General features: G+C 34.4%; 2 protein-coding genes across 3 annotated transcripts in view; one reads left to right on the plus strand and one right to left on the minus strand.

Annotated features, from left to right (window-relative positions):
- LOC110448761 (adenylate kinase 2, mitochondrial-like) overlaps positions 1-786 on the minus strand; it is a 10,185-nt gene extending 9,399 nt beyond the window's left edge. Inside the window, exon 1 of one of the 2 annotated variants that reach the window (XM_021495180.1) lies at positions 606-786. In XM_021495180.1, coding sequence (XP_021350855.1) covers positions 606-695 — 90 coding nt within the window. In that variant the 5' untranslated portion in view covers positions 696-786. The remainder of the gene's footprint in view (positions 1-605) is intronic. The other variant, XM_021495181.1, reaches the window with a different exon arrangement.
- Positions 787-814: 28 nt separating this feature from the next.
- LOC110448760 (sorting nexin-17-like) lies at positions 815-19,892 on the plus strand. Its single transcript, XM_021495179.1, has 15 exons — positions 815-1,151; positions 1,903-1,977; positions 4,710-4,827; positions 5,538-5,602; positions 7,329-7,439; positions 7,795-7,885; positions 8,735-8,825; positions 9,927-9,996; positions 11,639-11,731; positions 12,164-12,304; positions 13,365-13,427; positions 14,502-14,615; positions 16,271-16,348; positions 17,329-17,433; positions 19,174-19,892. The coding sequence occupies exons 1-15, from the start codon at positions 1,092-1,094 to the stop codon at positions 19,246-19,248; spliced, it is 1,350 nt and encodes a 449-aa protein (XP_021350854.1). The 5' UTR covers positions 815-1,091; the 3' UTR covers positions 19,249-19,892.
- The last annotated feature ends 3,046 nt before the right edge of the window (positions 19,893-22,938 follow it).

Here is a 22,938-nt window from a genome sequence, read left to right on the forward strand (position 1 = left end):
GCCCCAAAGGGAACATTTACCAATATTTTCAAATTCTTATCCTTTGATGACATGACAAGTATTGTATTTCACTTAGTTTACATGCTGATTTCCACATCACATCTAAACAATAAAATAAAGCTACCAGTACCTATGATATAACTCAGGTGACCGCTAAGGCCCTTGGGCCTCTTGTTATCATTTTGAGGAAAAATTATGAGCCAATCTCATACTATATACACTGACATGAGCCTGTATGAAATACCTTAAGGTCATTTTGTAAAAAGAAATATGATAAGAGCTCAGTGTATATACACCTGTGCCTGCTCCAGTTATTGACCTAACATGCAGTTACATTATCACTTTAAACTTCGCACTGTAACAGTTACGCCGTGCCCTAATTCATCATACATGTTCCTAGAACATAAGCAGAAGGAATGCAAGCAAATAATGCAAAGTGCATAACAAAACGTATTTAATATGACAAATGTATAAATAATATCCAAATTAGCTCATAGGTCATGGTCTGTCAATTCAACAGATATCAGATCAGTTCACAAGCACATGCACGTCTCAATGTTAAAGTGAAAGTCAAGCTGACACGTCATGCTATCTACGACGTTTACCTGTGTGCCTTTCCCAGAACCGGGAGGTCCAAGAAGGACGGCATTTACACCAGTCTTTCCACTCTCTGTAGCAACTGGTACTGGTGGCATCTTGTTTCCTTTTATGAGTGAATTTACTAGCTACCGCACAGTCTATCCAATACCGGCTCTTAAACGTGTTTTCCGCTTTACTGCGCAAGCGTTATACAGAAACTTCCGGTTTTGTATTTCCGGTAAAATGAAAACAAACCACCTGCTGCCGTTTTTAGTTGTTTTGTGCAGTTTTTATGGAAGTCAGATGATCATTTGATAAACTTTGGTTATTTTAACAATTGTTCCACGATATCTTTTACTATTTAAAGCTTAATCGTGTTAACATTACGAACCAAACTAAAAGTCACGTGATAAGACTGGGAAACATGGCGGAAGGGGAGTGTTCCCACTGCTTGTCAAATCACTCGAATTGATTATTTTGGTCTTACGCTTTTCCTGACTTAAAATACAAAGATGCATTTCTCAATACCAGAGACCCAGGAACAACAGGATGCTAATGGCACGAGCTACACGGTAAAAACACTGTTGGACATATATAGAAAACTTTTTATGTCAAAGATCAGCTGTGACAGACTAATTTTCATTTTATTTACACATGCATGCAGATCCTACTAGGTAACTGCGCATAATACCAATGTCGCTTTAAATTATTTTGTTATGACTTTGTTAACATGAGTGCAGAGTGTATATATTTGTAACATCATAGACAATAACGTCTAATTGCACATGCAAACAAATGACATTCGATGTAACAGGAAAGAGAGCTTTACTGATTGAACGAAAGGGAAATTCCCTCTAGTGTGAAACACGAAGTCTCACTGGGATTTGAACCCAGGTCCTCCCAAACTCTAGTCAGACAATCTACCAATTAACCTAACATCATGGTCGTCAATGTTTGACCCAGTCAAGTTCCGCTGCTAAATCTTAGCTTCAGTTGTGGCCTTCAGCTTTACATTTATTAATCGGTTATTAAGTTTGGTAATTAAGAAATAAATGGCAATCCAAAATCTCGTTATGGAGAAACTGGTGGAAGCGTTATAAATAAACTTAATTTATTTTACAACAGTTATGAAAAAAGTAAAAGTGTTCTTGGATGGATTCATATGGGGCGTCACTAGTTTAATTGTTTGGGTGTTTATAATGGCCAACTGGATTTGAATCATATTTTCGATATCATATTTGCCACAAATACAAATGTTTTGTTTGTTGGTTATATATAAATTTTGAATAACTTTTGTTTTAATGACCTAGAATTGTATTTCAGACATTCAACATTCATATCAATGGAATGTTCCACTGTTCTGTTCGCTACAGCGTGCTCCACACATTTCATGAGCAAGTGAGTACCATGTTTTTTTACCACTGATAGGCCCTGACTTGGGTATTGCCACCATCCTCACCCCATCTCTTCTTTAATTTTTATTTTCTGGTGAATAATTGAGTTATTAGCAAATTGAACTCAGCCTCCCATCCCCAAATAAATAATATAATGTTGTTGTCTTGGCTTAAGTTCTGCCGATGAAAGGGTAGGAAATGGAAAGCTTAAGCAGTATATATACATGTAAAGATGGCCTTTTTTTTTTACATCCCATTCAGTTAAAAACAAAAAACAAATCTGGCACGCCTAAAATCTGAAATTTTGAGGTACAAACTAATAATTGCAAATTACCAGTAGTGTATTTCTCACCACCAGGCGCCAACAGAGTATACCAATAGAGAACAGTAATTAGTTTATTTAATTTTTTGAAGACAGTATAGAAATCTGTGTACTTTTATTTTCCCTTTTTTTCATGAACCTAAAATATACCAAAATAAAATAATTTTCAACTTATCTTTCATTTTCTACTCAGTTGTCATAATTAGATAAATTTGAACCTAAACAGTCACCGTGAGTTGTAACCTGACATCCTTTGATATATAGGATGCTGTAATACAATCCAATAACCCAACGTCCATGCAGGGCTGGTAGACTTTCAGTGCTAGACTTTAGTGAACCTTTTCCAAATTTATTATGAAAATATAGCTGAATTTACTCAGAATTATTCAAAATATAGCCTACATTGCTTTCAGTAAACTCTTGAGAATATCTTTTTTACTCTTCAAACGAGCTTTGACTCTTGGGTTTGAAATTAAGTTCATTTATATTTGACATGTGTTTTGACCATCCAAATTTAAGGGGGGAAAAAATTGTCATCTGAAACTATTTATGAAAGTGATTGCAAGCCTTTGTTGTTTGTTTTCACAATTATAACAATTACTATTATCCATATGTTGTAAAGCGCCTTAGAGTAATTTTACAAATTATATAGGGCGCTATATAAATGTTGTATATTATTATTATTATATATATAAATTGCTGAATGTCAAGATTCAACTGAAAGCCCTGCAACATTAACTCATTCGCCCCTGAAATTTCAAAATGAGATATTGACCAGCCTTTGAATTTTAGAGTTCAAATGTGTCTCCAGGGGATGAATGAGTTAATTAACCTAGTACATGTACTCTAATGGACCCCCCTGAAAGGTGATGGTGTTATTGCATTGTCTCCCCTTAACTGAATGTCTCAACATTTTTGGGTAGACATATGTATAGATAAACTTAATACACATTTATTTTCAGTTCTTTATGTCAATTTCAAATTAGTTACTAAGGATTGAGATAAAACTTAAACCTTAGCTTAGTTTCTGCGTTTTGGTTAAATTGTCAATTATTTACTTAAGATTGAGTGATAAAGGAAATAGTGAAAAGGTAATCAAAATTAATTAGAATCAGGAAAAAAACTGTAACAGGAAAAATGCTACAGCCAGATCAGGGTTCAAACAAGGGACCCTCCAAAAATATTATGAATCAATGCTAATTCATAATTGCATTTTAGTGATCATGAAATATGCCAATATGTAATCATGAATATTACATGTACATGCATGAATGTAAATATGCCTTATATATATATATTGACCTTCTCAAGATCATGCCAGCGTGTCTTTAATAGTATACATACTGGTATATACTTTTACCCTTTATCTCTTTTGACTTACAAATGTAGGTTCTATAATTAACTTTATCAGTTTTGCATAATTTCTGAAAGTGATACGACTCGCTGCTGTAGTGCAGGCCTTATCAATATCAATATACACAATGTTAGATTAACACGATGGTTTCTGTCAAAGTTGAATCGCTATTACATGTACTATAGCTTTTTGATACCATGCCAAGTCAGTGATTTTTTTAGCGAACAATTCTGCGATATTGTCCCAAAATTGTTGTATATTTATTGGTGTATAATATATATACTACCAACGTTGTATTATGCATCAAAAGGGAATCAGTTTTGCCTAATCTCATCAGAAATTTTGTGGAATTATTTGATAAACCTTATCAGTAATGTAATAGGAAAAGTCTTTATAACTAGGTAGTTGAAAATTAGTTATATATCGGTAATTATATGTTTGGAGATTTTTTTTATGTTTGCAATTGGAGAAAACTCTTTTGTTAAAAGAAGTTCATGATCAGTTTTCTCGGGACCCTCCAAACTTTGGATGGACGCTCTACCAATTGAGCTACATATGTACCTGGTCCCTGACCCAGTCCAGTTTCGCTACATTTCTCCCTCCTTTTTCTAAGTCTTCGCCCCAGAAGACCCATTATTCTCAACCCAGGTTCGGGTATCCCCTTGCTAACGAAGCATCAATATTCCCCCAGTACCTGAAATAAGGGTTGGCAATGCAAGCTCGCCAATTTTGTAACAGGAGAAAGAAAAATGCAATGACCAGACTTGGGTTCGAATCCGGGACCCTCTGAACTTTATACAGACGCTCTACCAATGGAGCTACCTGGTCGACCCAGTCCTGTTCCGCTACACATGCGCACATATATATATAATGTAATTACTGTAATAAAGATGTTCTTTATATGTTTCAGTTTATAATTAAATCACTCTATGATAATATGGCTTTGAATAAGAAATTAAACAATACAAACTCAGACATTTCATTTAAATAAAAAACAAAATTTCTCACTTCAAAAATATAACTGTTTTTGTATTTATTATATATTTCTTTTACCTTTCAGTTGAAGAAAGAATTTGGCGCTAATCAACTTCCACATTTTCCACCTAAGAAACTGTTCCCACTGTCTCCGCTAAAACTAGATGAAAGGCGGCTTCTACTTGAAAAATTTGTACAGATTGGTAATTATATGTACACATGTGCTTTTATGCATCTCAGATGCAGTTTTGTAACAATTTTTTTATTCCGATTGTTAAGCAGCAGGTTTTAATTATCTCCTGATATCTTTACCTTTTGAGCATTAGAATTTAACTGCATTCTGTCATTGATATAAAACTTTGGGGTACATTTCAGTATAGCATTAAATAAATTTATACCCAAGTTGATCATAATAAACTGGTAAAATTCACTCAATTTGATATTAAAGTAGAATAAATGTTCATATATTTTTAAATTGTAGTAAGCCAAGACCCAGAGATTGTTATCGTATATAAGATAAGAATGTAAAAGAATGTATATAAATTCTTGTTTTATACTTATATTCTTGGGGGGTTTATTTAGCTGTGGTACGTCTTCATTTGGGCAGTTACTCATTTTCATCATTAATCCCCGTAGAATTTCATTCTGAGGTATATATATATGCTTCTTTTATACATTGCCCAGTCCACAGCTATGATACAGCTGGCCCGCGGGTATACGTATATATATACATACATGAATGAAAGTTATAATAATTAGTAGTATCACAGCTGTTATATCCCCTTAGCCCTTATATATAGGTAGAATGTTTCGGAAATAAATATTATTATTTGCTTATCAATCTCAGTCTTTTGTTCATAAAGTACTCATGATAATAAATTAGAATAAATGTTGATACATTTTTAAATTGTAGTAAGTCAAGAACCAAAGATTGCCAACAGTGATGTGTTTAATGGATTTCTTCTCAGTGCACAACAGGTAACCTTTTTTATCACATAATGTACTGTGTTATCCAGTGAATAATACCCATGTCATATTTGTTGGCCTATTAACCCATGTTATATGACCTATCAGCCCTGTGATTGGTTGTAATATAGAAGTTTCAATTGTGACGTCACGCCTAGGACAAGTACATGACGTCACAGACTTGTGCACTGGAGTCAAAATGGCGGCTTTTTACATTTCAAGGTTGCATGAAATTCGTCGTTTTACACGAATAAATGCCACAAATCCTGATTATGTGATAAAAGGATCTTACACTCGTTTTCATTTCATATGAAGAGTTTTTCATTATAGCTTGCCAGAGGCTTGCTAAATTGAAAAATTCTTAGACTTGTTTCATAAATCTCATATGAGATGGAAACTCATGTAAGATCCTATATAAATACCGGGTACTTTATACGGGATATATGTTTGCCGCAGTTTAACTTTCGCCTTTTTAGCCCTCTTTGATGAAAGCGAATTTATCAAGATATCAAATATTAGTACACAGCGTACTATACAAAGTCATCACATGAAAATGGCGAAAATAAGACCGGGCAAATATGGATTTTACTAGTGCAGATTCAAAGTTTAATTGGACGAAGGATTCCCAGTATATTTGGTATACACAATGAGTGTAGTTTAAAATGGTATGCAACTAAATACTTAAGGGTGTCAAAATATGCCTGAAGTGTACGTATCACCTTTAATTGCAGTGCAGACGAAATGTATTGCGACACAGCCCATTAACTCATTCACCCCTGAAATTTCATGATGAACTATTACAATTTTTGAATCGGAAGAGTTCAATTTAAATGTGTCTTTAGGGGTGAATGAGTTAAACATATCCAGCTATATTTTCATAGGAAGAAGGTGCTCAATTTAAAAAGAAGTGTTGCAGAGTGTTATCAAACTGAATCATTTTAATGATATGCACCACACAGATTTAAGAATTTTGTTCAACCAATCATGAATGATCAAATTTCAACTGGTTCCCACCACTTGTAATAATAGATAGTTTATAATTATGGTTATTAGCTCAGCAAGCAGATACATTATACATAATAGTAAGCTTTTGAAAAATATTGGATGCAGCAATAGTTCATTTGTGTATTGCAATGTGATATATATACAATATTCTTGTGTATTGCGATATTGCGTTTTTCCGAAATATTGTGACAGCCCTTGTAAAGTTAGAAAGTAATGCTGCTTAGTATATAAGACGGTTCATTCTTTCATACACATTTCAGATCAGATAACATAATGATGCTTTTGACCTGTTCCTTATTTTAAACTTTCATGCATTATATATAATTACGCTTTATCAAAACAAAATCCCCCAACAAATGAAACCACTTTACAAAATTTATGTTAAGTTTTATATATAAGAACGTTTCTAATTGTTGTACAGTAAAACCTCCATATACTGCCCCTTGTTTCATTTGTCACCTCTTTTTACCGCTTTCATATTTCAATGTCCCTTTTTTTGTTTTCTTAATAATTCCTTAATGCATTTCCCAAAATTTATTGCCAAACCTCTTAATAATGCCAAAAATTCTCTGATAACAAATCGTGGCAGTCAAATGAGGTTTTACTGTAGATTTAATTTTAGAAAATGTTTTCTTCAGCATTAAACACTGAAAATTGACAATTGTTTGTGTGTGCAGTATTACATATTTCCTTTGGTTTGACGGTAAATATTTCCTCTCATTGGTAATTTCAGGAAACTCAGAAGGAACCATCGGAAGATGTAGTACTAGATGTGTATTTGATGAACGGTCATAAGATAACGGTCAATATCAAGTCAACTGACCAGACAGATGATGTTTTAGAGGTAATGACGAAAGCTGAACAATTGTTTTATTTGTTCTTGTCTTTAAAATGGAAACATACAACGTTCTGGTAGTGAAATTGACGAAAAGGTAAAACTGTATACAGAGAGGGAAAATTTTCGCTACAGTTTTAATTTTTCGCCTTTTTCACCCTCTAAATTGAGGGCAAATTTATTATGACAGAGAGTATTGGTACACAACATACAATATATAGTAACTACATGTGAAAATTTGTACACTTAGCAGACATGGATTTAATTGGCAAATTGACGAAGGTTTGCCATTGTACAGTCGCGATACAATGATACGTATATAACTGGTATACAAGTGTATATAGGTTTTTTAATTATGTTGCAGGCTGTGGCTTCCCAGATAGATCTACCAGATGACTGTGTATACTACTTTGGTCTTTTCCTCGTACAGAAGGAAGAAGCAGGGGATAACTCTAGTAAGTCTGGTTTACGTCATTACAGCTCGGTCTGTAATGTACTGATAACAGGTCAATTTAGACGATTTTGCCCTCAGTTTATAGATATTTTCCCTTATTGCGTACCCTGGAATGGATGGAAAGTTCAACAGTAAAAATTTGGTAAATTAGATTGTAAACTTTTGATATATTAGATAGTAAATGTTTTATTGTAAACTTTTGATAAATTAGATTGTAAATTTTTAAAAAATGAGATGGAAAATTTTCAAGTCAGAGGATGAATTCGACACATTGCATAATTTCGAAAAAAGCAAAATTAAAGTATTGCAAGGTATGAGCAATCAAATTTTCTGTTAAAGTTCATTAAAACTCTCTTGGGCCCTATTGTTTTGAAGCTTAAGATTTCGAAGATATCTTCATGAAACCTGAAGTATAATCTATAAACATGCATCACCCACAGAAGGAATGCATTGCACTGTATTTAAGTCATTGTGACCTTCACCTCTAGGTCAAAGGTCAAATACTGAGTGGAAATTTTTCATCCAGATCTTGTCCAGTCTGTAACTTTAAACCCATTAAAAAAACAAAGATATCTGGTAAAACTTTACGTACACATAAAGCTTGCATCACCCACAGCAGGTGTATACTGATAGGTCAAAGGTCAAATAAATGCAAAACAAAAATGTTCTTGTTTTTGTTTTAATGCCAATCTGATTAAAACCATATCACTCCGTTCTCTGCTACGGAGCGTAGATCAAGATATGGTTTTAATCCGATTGGTTTTTATGCATGTGTTACAAAAGTTTTTTAAAAGATACTAAATTTCCTTGAATTAATTGAAAAAATTAATCTGATAACTTTGTTTTCCAGTTGTCAGAAAATTACAAGAATTTGAATCTCCGTTCATTTCGTTGAAATATGCAAACAAGTCAGGAACACATCGAATAGTCTTCAGGAAAAGGTGAGATTTAATTAATGATCAAAGTGTATTGCAGACTCCGACCAATCTATTTTGATATTCTACAGATATTTATAAAATTCTGTGGTATCCTAGTTATAGAATTACATTAATATTTGAGCATCCGGAGAGCTTGTAGGAAGGGGACGCCCCAATCACCTGCTCCTTGGACTGCCCCAAAAACCTGTGATATTCTGTTTAAATTTTTTAGTAATGTACTGTAATATGTATGTCAACTGTCATGTTACATGTGATGTCTATGATCTATTTCCTGAAATAAACATTATTATTATAAAAGAGGTTGTCTTTGCCCGTCTCCGGATGGTTCATTCATACATTACCCATTCTTATTGAAGCACAAAGACCAGCCTCAAGTTATGGCATGTCACAAGTCATTCACTGTAAAACACTTGTTACTAGATTGCATTGACGTTCAGAAAACACAACAAAAGTTCTGTAATTATATAATAAGTCTTAAATCTCTTTTTCAACTGTAGTATTTCGGCAATTCTAAACTTCCTAACAACTGTTGGTCTGTCCAAAGGACATGTAATTACACAGAGACAAATTTACTTATTTAGTTGTCATTAAGTCTTTAACTTTTATTTCTTTATGTCATTTCCATTACCATGTTATATGAACAATTTATTGGCCCTAATGACATCTTCTATGTTGATGAGTCATTAAGAATGTATTATATGGAATAATAATATAGAAATCTAATTGTAATAAAAACAAGTTATTTTCAATAATTGCTTTAAACCAATTAGAAACCAATTTGTTTTATTGTATTTGTCTTGCAATAAGCCCATGCTTGGTAATAAGCCCACCATTATATATTGCAGTTAGGAAGAAATGCAAACAAAAGCTTTGTCTATATTAATTTGTTATAAGCCCATCCCTCTACTTTCAGTAAGAGGTTATGTGTTGGCCCCCTGGGCTTTTTGCAGGATAAATACGGTAAAAAAAGAAATTTATTGATTAAATATTAGTTAACTCAGTCATCCCTGAAGACACATTTGAACTCTTCCAATTCAAAGGTTGGACTAGTTCATTATCAAATTTCAGGGGTGAAAGAGTTAAAACACATGTATTGTTTTCCAGTTTTTGGGACTTGTCCTACGAAGATGACCTTCTAGAAAACAAAATTTCTATGAACCTTCTTTATGTGCAGGTATGTATCGTAGCTGAAATGTCATTAATTCAGAGCAGATAATTTATCCAAAATCTTGGTTCTAACTGCTTAGGTAACATTTAAATAAGTTGGACTGCTTTTGCATATCAAGTTCAATCGTTTCAACCAGCTGAACCTGAAATGAAAACAACAGACTCAGATATGAAAACAAGCTGACCTCTGGAAAATTTGACACTAGCATATCAAGGGCTCCATTTGGCATGTCCATATGGAGGGGTTGCGACGTGCCTGACCGAAACTAAAATGCTGACTATCACTGGTTTGTATAATTTATGCATAAAACAAGGACGATTCAGATGTATATTTTAGGATATGGTATTGAATTTAGTTGAAGCATGAAAGAAGGACATTTTCCTGATGTATTGTTATATTATTTGACACAAAACTCCAAAACTGTGCATTTTTTGCTCAGCCTATAAAGTCGGCATAGTTTATCGGAAAAACCCATGTGATTTGCGCAGGTACTATTTGAGGCTGAAAATCCCTCAAAAAGCTTCTACTCAAATATTTTGCGCACCAATTTTTGTTTGAAAAAAAACAACATGTTCAAGTTCCGAAAATCGATCTCTGAAAATGAAAGACAAACCGCTTGGGATTCTTAGGATTTTTGTAATTTGTTTATTATAAGTAAGTTTATAGGTATTGTTAACAGGTACAATGATGTTAAAATTAAGAAGAAACTGCGTAAAATGTGTATTTTGTTGTTCGTTTCCTTTGAAATATCTGATGACACACATGTGTGCGCATAATGGCATACATATATGTGTACATCAATTCAAGTGCGTTCATTTATTGTGGAATATTTCTGCGCCATCTAAACTGTTTCAGCCATGATACACGAAATGACCAGCATTCCCCACGGGGTTTGAAGAAGTGATTTCTCTGACTCTATCCCATTGTATGATCATATGGGGCTATTTAATTTTAAGAATTTCTTTCTGTATTCTCTTAACCCTGGACGTCACATTGTTATACTGTCGCTCTAACCAACTGAACTACCGATCAACAGTACCCTTGTAAATTATGATACAGTTATATCAAAAACGAAAATAAGGGGAGGTAACTGCATATACGATAAAACGACAGTGGGATTCTTTAGTGTTTTAATTTATTAGAAGTGGGACAGGGATCAATAAAGCCTCAGTGGTTTCACTGTACTACAAGAGTGTTGATTTTGTGCATAATGGAACTAAGGGGAGATAACTGTATATATGAAAGAACAACAGTAGAATTTTTTAGTGATTTACCTTCAGTGGGACAGGGATCCTTAAACCCTGGTTTCACTGTACTACAAGAGTGTTGATTTTGTGCTATAGTTATATCCAAAATGGAACTAAGGGGAGATAACTGTATATATGAAAGAACAACAGTAGACTTCTTTAATGATTTACCTTCAGTGGGACAGGGATCCTTAAACCCTGGTTTCACTGTACTACAAGAGTGTTGAGTTTGTGCTATAGTTATATCCATAATGGAACTAAGGGGAGATAACTGTACATGTATATATGAAAGAACAACAGTAGAGTTCTTTAGTGATTTACCTTCAGTGGGACAGGGATCCTTAAACCCTGGTTTCACTGTACTATAAGAGTGTTGATTTTTTTGATGATGTATTTTCCAGGCAGTCAATGACATAGAGAGACATTGGACTCTGGGAAATAAGGAACAACTCAAGCATTTATCTTCTCTACAAAATAAAGGGTCAAAAAGGGAGGTAAGTCTCCCCAGAATTCATCATAAAAGTAAATACCTTTCTAAAATCTGAATATTATCTAATCTATTTTATTTTGTCTGAAAAAGAAATGGCAGTCTGAATTTTAAAAAAAAAGTGGCCAAAAATTATCAGGAACACACGTTTTGAGGCAGGTATTATCAATGTTTACAAAGCTGGGGGGGGGGGGGGAACCAGAGTTTTTGAAATATTTTATCAGGTAGGTTGATAAAAGTTCCTCAAATTCATGAATACTTTATTGATTTTGATTAAGAACAGATAACATTCATTGTGAATTGCTCTATAAAATGCTGTATCGTAGTATGATCACACATATGAAAAGTGTTCCTTTTGGTGCCGTCACTTTAATTAATTGTACTGTACAGTGAAAAAATAATGGTGTGTAGCGTCATGTTGATATTGAATTATTTATAGTACTTACGACTGGCGAGGACACTCAAGTACTACGGTCACCTACAGTTTAAGCCCTGTGTGACGGACTACCCTCTTCCAAACTCACGAGCTGTGGTATCCGTCGGCAATAGAGAAATGAACTTCAGGATACAGACAGCCCCTGTAAGTTTCCAAGTTCAGACATAATTCATATGACCACATTGAAAACAACATATATGTACTGTAAAATAAAAGTAGACATGTCTTGCTTGCGTTATTTTTAGCTCACCTGGCATGAAGTAGCTGTGAGTATAAGGAATCTCGCCCCGGGATCATGAAACAATCTTAGACTTAAGTTTATGCTTAGCCAATCACATATGACATTCACATTTTATGACATTATCTTTGATTGGTCATTGGTCAAGTCAAATCTTAAGACAATTTAGACTTAAGATCATTTCATGATATATAGAGTTATAAGACCTGGGTTATGATATTTAGTCAGTTTGCTACCTGGGTTGCAGAATTGACATAGATGAACCTTGTACAATAAGACCTCACTATAATGCCCTTAGGTCTTTTGATTCTTAAGAAGAAGTCTTTTTATGAAAACAATGATCACCTCGCTTACCTGCAACATGTTTCAAGGGAACATTTTCTCCATTTCTTCAAGAATTCTTCTATATGTTTCCCTCAATATATTGCCAACCCTTCTATATAATGTCAAAATTTCTCTGGGCAAATGGTGGCAGTATAAGAAGGTTTTACTACATGATATTTCTTATCGAAGAGAGAATTTATCTATTTATAGTGCAATTGACCACTGATGGTAATCTGTAGTCTATGATTTATAATTTCCTAGCAATTGGTGAATGTTGTCCTAAAAGTGTAGCTGTCGCAAAAGGCACAAAGACAAGGTTGCCTTTGCTTTCTCCAATTAGATCATTCATACATTACATATTCTTATTAATTGAAATGCGAAGATTATTTCATGATTTTGAAATTAAAAACACAAATCAAAACGCCATTTCATAGATACATGAATTTGCGATCATGGGATAAGACATTCAACAAAATCAACTAAACGAAAAAGAACTTCATTGGATTTTCAAACTAAAAACCATTACAGAAAGGGATAATGTATATTGGCTGTATTGCACAATTGGAAATGTAATCTGTAGATTGACACATATTCATCCTTTCACAGAAATGTTATAACTAAGTGTTAATTATTTCTTTGTAGAATGTGATAAAAGAAGGAAACTTCCGCATAACGCGAATGAGGTGCTGGAGGATCACCACTTGTGTAAGTTTAGTATAACGCGAATGAGGTGCTCGAGGTTCACCCCTTGTGTAAGTTTAGTATAACGCAAATGAGGTGCTGGAGGATCACCACATGTATAAGTTTAGTATAACGCGAAAGAGGTGCTGGAGGATCACCACTTGTGTAAGTTTAGTATAACACGAATGAGGTGCTGGAGGATCACCCCTTGTGTAAGTTTAGTATAACGCGAAAGAGGTGCTGGAGGATCACCACTTGTGTAAGTTTAGCATATCAAGAAATAAGGACCCGGGTTAATCAATGTTCAATATAAATATAAACTTTATTTATTTCACAACAATTATGAAACAAGTTGTTTCAACTTAAATTAATCACTCTTGTTGGCCCGGGTGTTCGCGTTATGAGGGAGGAAACCAGAGTACCCGGTCGGGACTCCATCCCTTTCACATCCAATCGGGAATCAAACTCTGGCCGCCTTGGTGAAAGGCAAGTCCACTGCGCCAATACAACCAACCATCCTATCAATGTTCAATATATTGAAACGTATTACATAATAAACCACAAATTTAATACACACATCATTTCGATGTCTGTTGCCTCTTGTTCAAGATGGTCAAAGGGAAGCAACTCATATTTGCCTTAATGGTTTCCTACCACAAATCCCTTGATTTGCATATTCAGAATGATTGCAAACTTTCATTATGTATATTAATAGCAAGTCGAGTTATTTTGGTTTACATCACTTATGCACATAATTAATTTGATGTATACGGAGACATTTCACACAGTAAAATCAATTTTCGCCAAATATTAAATTTGCACTAACATTTAATTGCTTTGTATAATATGTTTTTTACAAATACTTTCTGTAATGATAAATTTGCCCTCATTATAGAGGGCGAAAAGGACAAAAATTAAACTGTAACGAAAACTTTCTGTTAAATATTATTTGCTGAAGTCTTCAGCTCAGGAGATATATACAATTTGGACAAAACTATTACTGACATCTAATCCTTAAAATTTGCTGGCACCTACAGCACTACTTTCCCAGGTATGAAAAACATTCAATTCACTGTGATTTTATTCTTTGCTCTACAGCTTAATGACAGTAAAGAGGAAATTAGGAACCCATCTAGTCCACGGTTGGAGCTCGCCTTCGAGTACCTCATGGCTAAGGATTCACTTAAATGGATAACCATTACTAGTGACCAGGTATGAGCAATGATGTATAGTCTTACCTTAGTGGTTACTGTATATATTCTGCAATAAGCCCAGGAGGTCAACCTGTAATCTCTGGATGGCCTATGACAACGACAATGAAATAGTATTTGTTAACATTTCTAGCGAACTGCAAAAATAATAAAAATAATAAATGATACCAATAATTTGAGGTTCTTAATTATATACTGCTTTATCACAACCTAGTTCGTAGCTGGTCTCAAAGCAGTTTACAAATTATTATCCGTGGTTATAGGGCCTTTGCCCTTTTTTTTGGCGCTCACAGCTAGCATTCAATAATTCTAGCACTGCCCAACCACGTACTGATTTACAGCTGAGTAGACTGGAACAAGTGAAGTAAATCATCTTGTTCAAAACACTAGACTACTGTGCCTCCTAAAACAAGTTTAGTGGGCTTATTACCCAGCATCAGTTTAGGCCAAAAGAAAATTACTTGTGTTTCCACTTTCATCCTCAGAAAAAATAGGGTAGGAAGCTAGGCAGGGAAGCTAGATTTTTTTTAATTTTGGAAAATGTTTTTACTCTGCTTAATTATATAGAGCAGGAGTTCAGACTTTAACAGTGTATACCACTAAATGACTATAAAAAATTTAGGGTAGGCACAAAACTATAGGTAGGTAAGTGATGTTGAATCTCAGGATTTTTTAAATTTGGCCTTAATTTATTGCCGGATAAATATGGTAAGCAGTCGTCTTTGTTCCAAGCTAAGATGATTGATAGTGAATTGTGTCTGATAGTGTTGGTTAGGTTAATTATGCTCAATTTTTTTCTACATTGAAGGTCAAGGTCACTGTTACAATTTTTAGAAAAAACTTTGTCATCGCTCTAGCGACTTCATTACTGAAAAGAATTTCATGAAACTTCATACAAGTGTTTGGTATATATAGCAATGCCTTGAACAAGTCTGTGTTTCGGGGGTCTATGTTTAAGGTCAAGGTCACTGTTACTATTTTTAGAAAAACTTTGTAATCGCTCTACCGACTTCATTCTTCAACGGGATTTCATGAAATTTGATACAAGTGTTTGGTATGACCATAATACCTTGATCATGTTCTTGTTTTGGGTTACTGTTTTAAAGGTCAGGGTCACATTTACTATTTTTTTAAATGCGAGGGGATTTGTATCACTTGGGATGCCTTGTTATGTAACATGATTAGAAATATTTTCTGTCATTTTTTGTATTGTGGGATTCTGTATTCTGCAAAAATTGTCAAAAGAAATACAATTTATTCCTACTGTGTACCATGATGTAATCATTGTATTCAGTACTTACCTTGTTTGAAATTTAATTTTCATTGGAATCTCGACCCACTCAGCCATAAGGTATAGAATGTTCCAAAAGTGTATTTTCACTAATGTTTGCTAAAATTGAACAGTTATAACTTTAACCTATTTCAGAACAGCACTTGCTTTGTAAAAAATGGCAGGCAAAGATACATGTTTAAACATTTCCTAGGTTGTCCATTTTTAAAGTTTTTGTCTGAAATAAATTAAAAAAGAAAAAATTCATACCGTAAATATTCACATGCAATGCCAAATATTTTTTGGGGAAATGATAATACAATGTATCAAGATATTTTTTGAAAAATGTAAAATTTTAGAATTTAATGTAATATTATTTTTTTCAGGCTATTTTGATGAGTATGTGTTTACAGTCAGTAGTGGATGAATTAATTAGGAAGAAACAAGGGAAGAAAATCAAAAGAGTAAGTATACTACTCCGATATATGGAAAATTGTAGCGATCGTTGTCCGTCAACTTTACGTTAAAAATGCTACTTGACTAAATTTGGCCCGGAACATCCTTGGGCGAAGGGGACTAATGATTTGATATAAATAGAGAGTGTGTGCCCCCACCCCGGGCGGAGTAGATGGACCCTGTGAGGGACTGAAATGGTTGCAGTACATGTATTATATATTATTGTTGAATATTATCCCATACATCATTATCCAGGTGAGCAATACAGGCCATCTGGGCCTCTTGTTTAATCTTTATGGTAAGTCAACATGTACAAGATATCTTGGTCATGAGCAAAATAGAAGTACAGTCAAATTTAGTGTTTCGAACTTCAATCAACTGGAATACTTAGAAATATCGGGACTTTGACTCATGAATGTTGAACTTTGAATATCTTCGAGATCCTGTATGTACTGTACTGAATAAGGCCTTAACAAGAAATATAATTTGGACTCTATAAATATTGGATTTAAGTAATTAGAAAAATATTTTACATGTGCATGTATTTATACACTAGTTTGCATGTTTAGATGTTAAAATGACCCCAGGACAATTCAGTGTTCTAGTGCTGGGATTTGTTTTACTTCAATTTATCAGTTGTAATTTTCAATGTTTTCATAACAATCGGACCTTAGTTAAAATTTGAAACAGCGAGAACATTGACTCATAAAAAATTGATTTACACAATATCATGTGGTGGAATATCAGTAGTGTTATATAAGGGGAAATATTCAGACTTTGTCGAATGTTCGACATATTGAGAAATTTGAATCTTCGAAGTTCAATTTATAATAGTTTGATTGTATATCATGAATGCCACAAATGTTACTAATATTTATATAATATGCATGTAATGTTTGTTGAATTTCATGCTTACACTTTAGAAAATATAATCTTTGTTGTATTGTGATTTCATGTTGAAATGATTAAATAATTTGTTGCTTACCAGCCGCAGGACAGAAACAAGACGGTGTCAGCTGTCCGACCACTACAGAGAGGGGACAGTTATGCTGGAGCTCTCAGTCGTCAGACTTCTCTCCCCAGCCCGATAGAGGTAAGGGCACATAACTCTGGTCTAGGGGAACTGACACAACAGACTTCCCTTCCAAAGCCCGTTTAGATCTAAGGGCACATATACTCTGGTCTAACTGAACTGACTCAACAGACTTTCCTCCAAAAGCCTGTTTAGATCTAAGGGCAAATAACTCTTGCCTTACTGAATTGACACAACAGACTTCCCTTCCAAAGCCCAATTATACAACTGTAGATCTAAGGGCATGTAACTCTTGTCTAACTGAATTGACACAACAGACTTCCTCTGTTCTAGGGGAACTGATAACTAGATAAAAGGGCACTTAACTCTGATCTAGGCAAACTGACACAACTGACTTCCCTTCCAAAGCCTGTTTGGATCTAAGGGCACATAACTCTGATCTAGGCGAACTGACACAACTGACTTCCCTTCCAAAGCCCGTTTAGATCTAAGTGCACATAACTCTGATCTAGGCAAACTGACACAACTGACTCCCCTTCCAAAGCCTGTTTGTATCTAAGGGCACATAACTCTGATCTAGGCGAACTGACACAACTGACTTCCCTTCCAAAGCCTGTTTAGATCTTAAGGCACATAACTCTGATCTAGGCAAACTGACACAACTGACTTCCATTCCAAAGCCTGTTTATATCTAAGGGCACATAACTCTGATCTAGGCAAACTGACACAACTGACTTCCCTTCCAAAGCCTAGTTGGATCTAAGGGCACATAACTCTGATCTAGGCGAACTGACACAACTGACTTCCCTTCCAAAGCCTGTTTAGATCTAAGGGCACATAACTCTGATCTAGGCAAACTGACTTCCCTTCCAAAGCCTGTTTAGATCTAAGGGCACATAACTCTGATCTAGGCAAACTGACACAACCGACTTCCCTTCCAAAGCCTAGTTGGATCTAAGGGCACATACCTCTGATCTAGGCGAACTGACACAACTGACTTCCCCTCCAAAGCCTGTTTAGATCTAAGTGCACATAACTCTGATCTAGGCAAACTGACACAACTGACTTCCCTTCCAAAGCCCTTTTATATCTAAGGGCACATAACTCTGATCTAGGCGAACTGACACAACTGACTAATCTTCCGAAGCCCGTTTAGATCTAAGGGCACATTACTCTGATCCAGGCAAACTGACACAACTGACTTCCCTTCCAAAGCCTGTTTAGATCTAAGGGCACATAATTCTTGTCTAGGTGAACTGACACAACAGACTTCCCTTCCAAAGCCGATCTAAGGGCACATAACTCTGATCTAGGCAAACTGACACAACTGACTTCCCTTCCAAAGCCCATTATAAATCTAAGGGCACATAATTCTGGTCTAGGTGAACTGACACAACAGACTTCCCTTCCAAAGCCGATCTAAGGGCACATAACTCTTGTTTAGGGACATTGACACAACATACTTCCTCTTATATCCCATACAGATTCAATATAAGGGCACATAATTAAAGCTAATGGTTGATTGTTCCTCTTAAACCCTGTCTCTGTGTCGCCTCTACAGCTCAATTTGCGGCAGTGTAATCATGATATACTGCTGCAAGTCTTCAAACACAGAAGAGTTTTCCACTAAATGGTATACTCTTGACATCGTTTTTCAAAGTCTGAACAGCCAACAAGATTGTAACTATGTTCCATTTTTTATTTTTTCCCCAAAAAATACCAGGAAAATAAAGAATCTCCAATTTTTTACTTAGAAAATTAACATGAGCAGTCAACTTCTCAATCCAATTTTTTTTCCAGGAGACGCCCAAGAGTAATGGACAAAGTGTTATAGAAAACAATGCATTTGACACAATAGGGGACGACGATTTATGAAAGGCCTACCAAATAAACTGACAATGATTTCCTGAGAAGAAAAAATGCAGGTCAAAAGTTGAGCTGAGTTTCTGTAAATATATGTTTGAATTCAGAAACTGTATAATACATATAGAGCTTTTTTATTTCAACTAAAACAGTGAACACATTTTGTTTTTGCTTTCCTAAATTCAGAAAATGTCTGTTGCTAACCTTTATGCTGAATTGCACTTGGTAAATACATTGTAAAAGTAACTGCCCAGTTCAGGCAAATAAAAGCGATACAAAATACGATCATGTTTTATAATACCCCTATTATTGTCATGTTTCTTTCTGATAAACAGGATATTGTAATAAGAGGGCTTCACTGTACAGGATTTCCTTGTGGTGTAAAGCATTTTTATAGTGAACTGGATCACTAATTTATCAAAAGAAATGGGACAATTTCTAGCCAGGGGAAATTATAACATCATAAACATTATAAAAATAAAAGTTAATAATAATTTATTGTGTTCATATTAGAAATATTTTACTCATAGTTGTCAACACGCCCTCTTTAGGAGAGAGACTCCCTCAAAACTCCCTCCCTCAAGTCCAAACTCACACCAACTCAAAATCTACATCCTGTGGTCAAATGATCTCCTAGTTACTGCAGGGTGTGTGTAATGACCATAACTGGTGTGTCTGAATCAAATGAATGTTATTTGGGAGTTATTTTGATACATAAAAAGGGAAAGTTATACTGAGCATAGCAGTTTCAGTCGCGTTTCACACACTTTCTCCCTCATTGGAAATGTGGCATAAGGGAGATCTTCCTCATTAGAGGTTTCAGAGGTTGACACCTATGTTTACTGTACAGAGCGTACTGAGAAAACGTGTAAATATTCCGAATAATTATCGTAAGAATGCCAAAGCTAGTACTTACGTGATGGTTTTTTTTTCGGTGAATTTATTAAAATATGTTCCTGGAAAAGTTTTTTGAACTCTTTACATGAAGGATCGGAGGATCGTCACGGACGATATCGATGGCACTGTGAAGCTTTGTATTATTTTATGCAATGATGTTTCAAATGGTTAAGAAGTTGGAGAGAAACAGATTCTATAATTACAAAATCATCTCCAATAAAAAAAAATCCGCTGGACCTCCTCTTTGATCTTCTCGTGGAAAAAAACGTTATCTTCCTATGGTAGTAACACAGGGAGAAATCCTTACCATGAAGTGAAGTTTGAACTATGATAAAAAAAAATAAGTCGTTGAAAAGTAATATTGAACTGGACTTCTATATAAAAATACTTCAAAATGAGAAACATGTATTATGTGGAGTTTTTAACTTAATTTTGTAGGTAAATTGTTTTGCAATATCTATGTTAGATATCCTAGAGGGTGAATATAAAAAAAAAGTTTTGCAAAATTGATTTGAAATATCTATGTTAGATATTGTAGTTGGTGGAAATAAAAAAAATAGTATTGCAAAATTGTTTTGAAATATCTATGTTAGATATTTTAGTTGGTGGAAATAAAAAGATAGTTTTGCAATATGTATAGTAAAGCTGACCTACCACATTTGCCGTAATTAGCGCCCCTCCCCCTTTAAGCGCCCTCCTCCTTTTCAGGAGGGAATTGAAATTATATGAACCCAATCCCAGACCTGAGCAGGCCCTGTCAATAATTTACAGTTCTTTTAAGTAGAGATTTAAGACTGGTGATCATATCTGGATTTCACGCGAAGTGGATGAAATAACATCCAGCCATACTGGAATGTTTACATTTTCCTTGTGTTATACTGTAGCAGTGGGTGAAATTGCACAAGTTGTTCTAATCTCACATTTATTATCCTAATAAACACCCTCACTTCAGCTCATTTTAATCCCCCTGGGCGCTAACTACGGCGACACCGGTAGATATTTTGCAATACTTGTTGATGTGTAGACTGCAGAAAATGTCTTACATTCATGTGTGTCATTGTGCATGATTTTGAATAATGTCATACATATTTGTCTAACTGTTGGAAACATTTTAACAAAACTTGACGACAGCAGAACTAAGTTGTCGTCATGGAAACAAAAGATGAAGTGTTAAATGTTAATAATTGCACTATAGTTGTTGAATAAGTATTATGTTGCGAAAGATTTCCTACATTGTAATGTGAAGTCTCTCCAATATGACCCCCGAGTATTTCAATATTCCGTCTTAAATCCAAGATTATGTTGTAGTTATGTAATCCTGTTTCGAATGCACTACCAAATATGACCCATGTATTCTGACATCCTGTGTAATCTGACCAATATGTTGTGTCCCACAGGGTGTCAGATTAGACAGTATTCCCTGTACATATAGAGTATTATAGGAATGCTTTATGCACAGAAGAATTCGTTTAAGCAGCAACAGTTAATATGTGTTCAGTTTTTGTTTAATTTTGCCATAAGATGACCATGTACAACTGTAAATTTGTATTTGTTTCCTGTCGACAATGAATATTGGGACATATTTCACAAAAATTGAAATGACAAAAATCCTAACAATTTAACTCATTCACCCCTACATTTTTTTAAATGGACTTACCCAGTCTTTGATTTGGTAAGGTTCAAATGTGACTTTATGTGTGAATGAGTTAAGAGGCTGTAGATGTGCAAGTGATATACTTGTGTACAGTAAAATCTCGGTATAATGCTCCTTATTTTTCTGCACCCCACTTACCACCAACAAATTTCAATGCCTGTTTTTCTTTGTTACTTCAGAATAGTTTTGTACAATTCCCTCAATTTATCGCTAGACCTCTTTATAATGCCAAGTGTTACTGTACAATAAGATCTCATTATACTGTCAACATTTATCAACAGAATTCTTTGCATAAGAAAGAACAAGAAGCATTATATCGATATTTTACTGTACATATTTGTCATAAGACCAATATTATTTATGCAACTTAATTTGTACAATGCAAAGGTGTAATTTTGAAGTTTTTTTAAATACCAAATTTGGATTTGAATTTGTTTATCATTGACCTTTACCCTTGAAGACAGTCAGGAGGCCAAAGTTTTGAACTGAGAGTGACAATTGTTTCATCATTATTTTTTTTCCCTTTTGGAAATCAACTGTTGTTTACCCAATGTTGGATTTTTTTTTATCAAAACTGACACTTCAAACAGTCCTAAACGGGAGGACGTGCCTACTGATGTTCAATGTCTTTCAAAAACAAAGGATCAAATGCAGAAAATAATGGATACAATTTAGCGTTGATAATGTAGGCTTATGTATTTTGTGCTGCATTAAGTAGGCTTTGTCCCGCACGTTGGCTGGTACAGGAATTGGAATTGTACTGAGGAGTTGATGTCAAATGTCCTTCTAAATGTTAAAAAAAAAAAAAAAAAAAAATGTTGATATTAACTTTTTTTTGTTTTTTTTTGTTATTTAATATAAATCAATATTTTGTGAATCGAAGATTGCATCTATAAAGGGATGTTATTTTTTTCTAAAAATGACGGCTCATATGTTACCTTACAAATTGCCAGGAAGGGGAGTTAAAGAAAAAATGAGAAATTATCAATTTGGGAACTGAACTTACCAAAGTATCTTTAATAAAGGACTTAAATAAGATTTGCATCTACTTATAAATTAATTAAAACAGAAACATTGTTATAATTACTGTATATACTACAATAAAAAAAAAAAATGTACAGAACATGTGACGCAGAATAAATTTATGTTCT

The sequence above is a fragment of the Mizuhopecten yessoensis genome, unplaced genomic scaffold, assembly GCF_002113885.1.
Source record: "Mizuhopecten yessoensis strain PY_sf001 unplaced genomic scaffold, ASM211388v2 scaffold4259, whole genome shotgun sequence".
Classification (NCBI taxonomy): domain Eukaryota; kingdom Metazoa; phylum Mollusca; class Bivalvia; order Pectinida; family Pectinidae; genus Mizuhopecten; species Mizuhopecten yessoensis.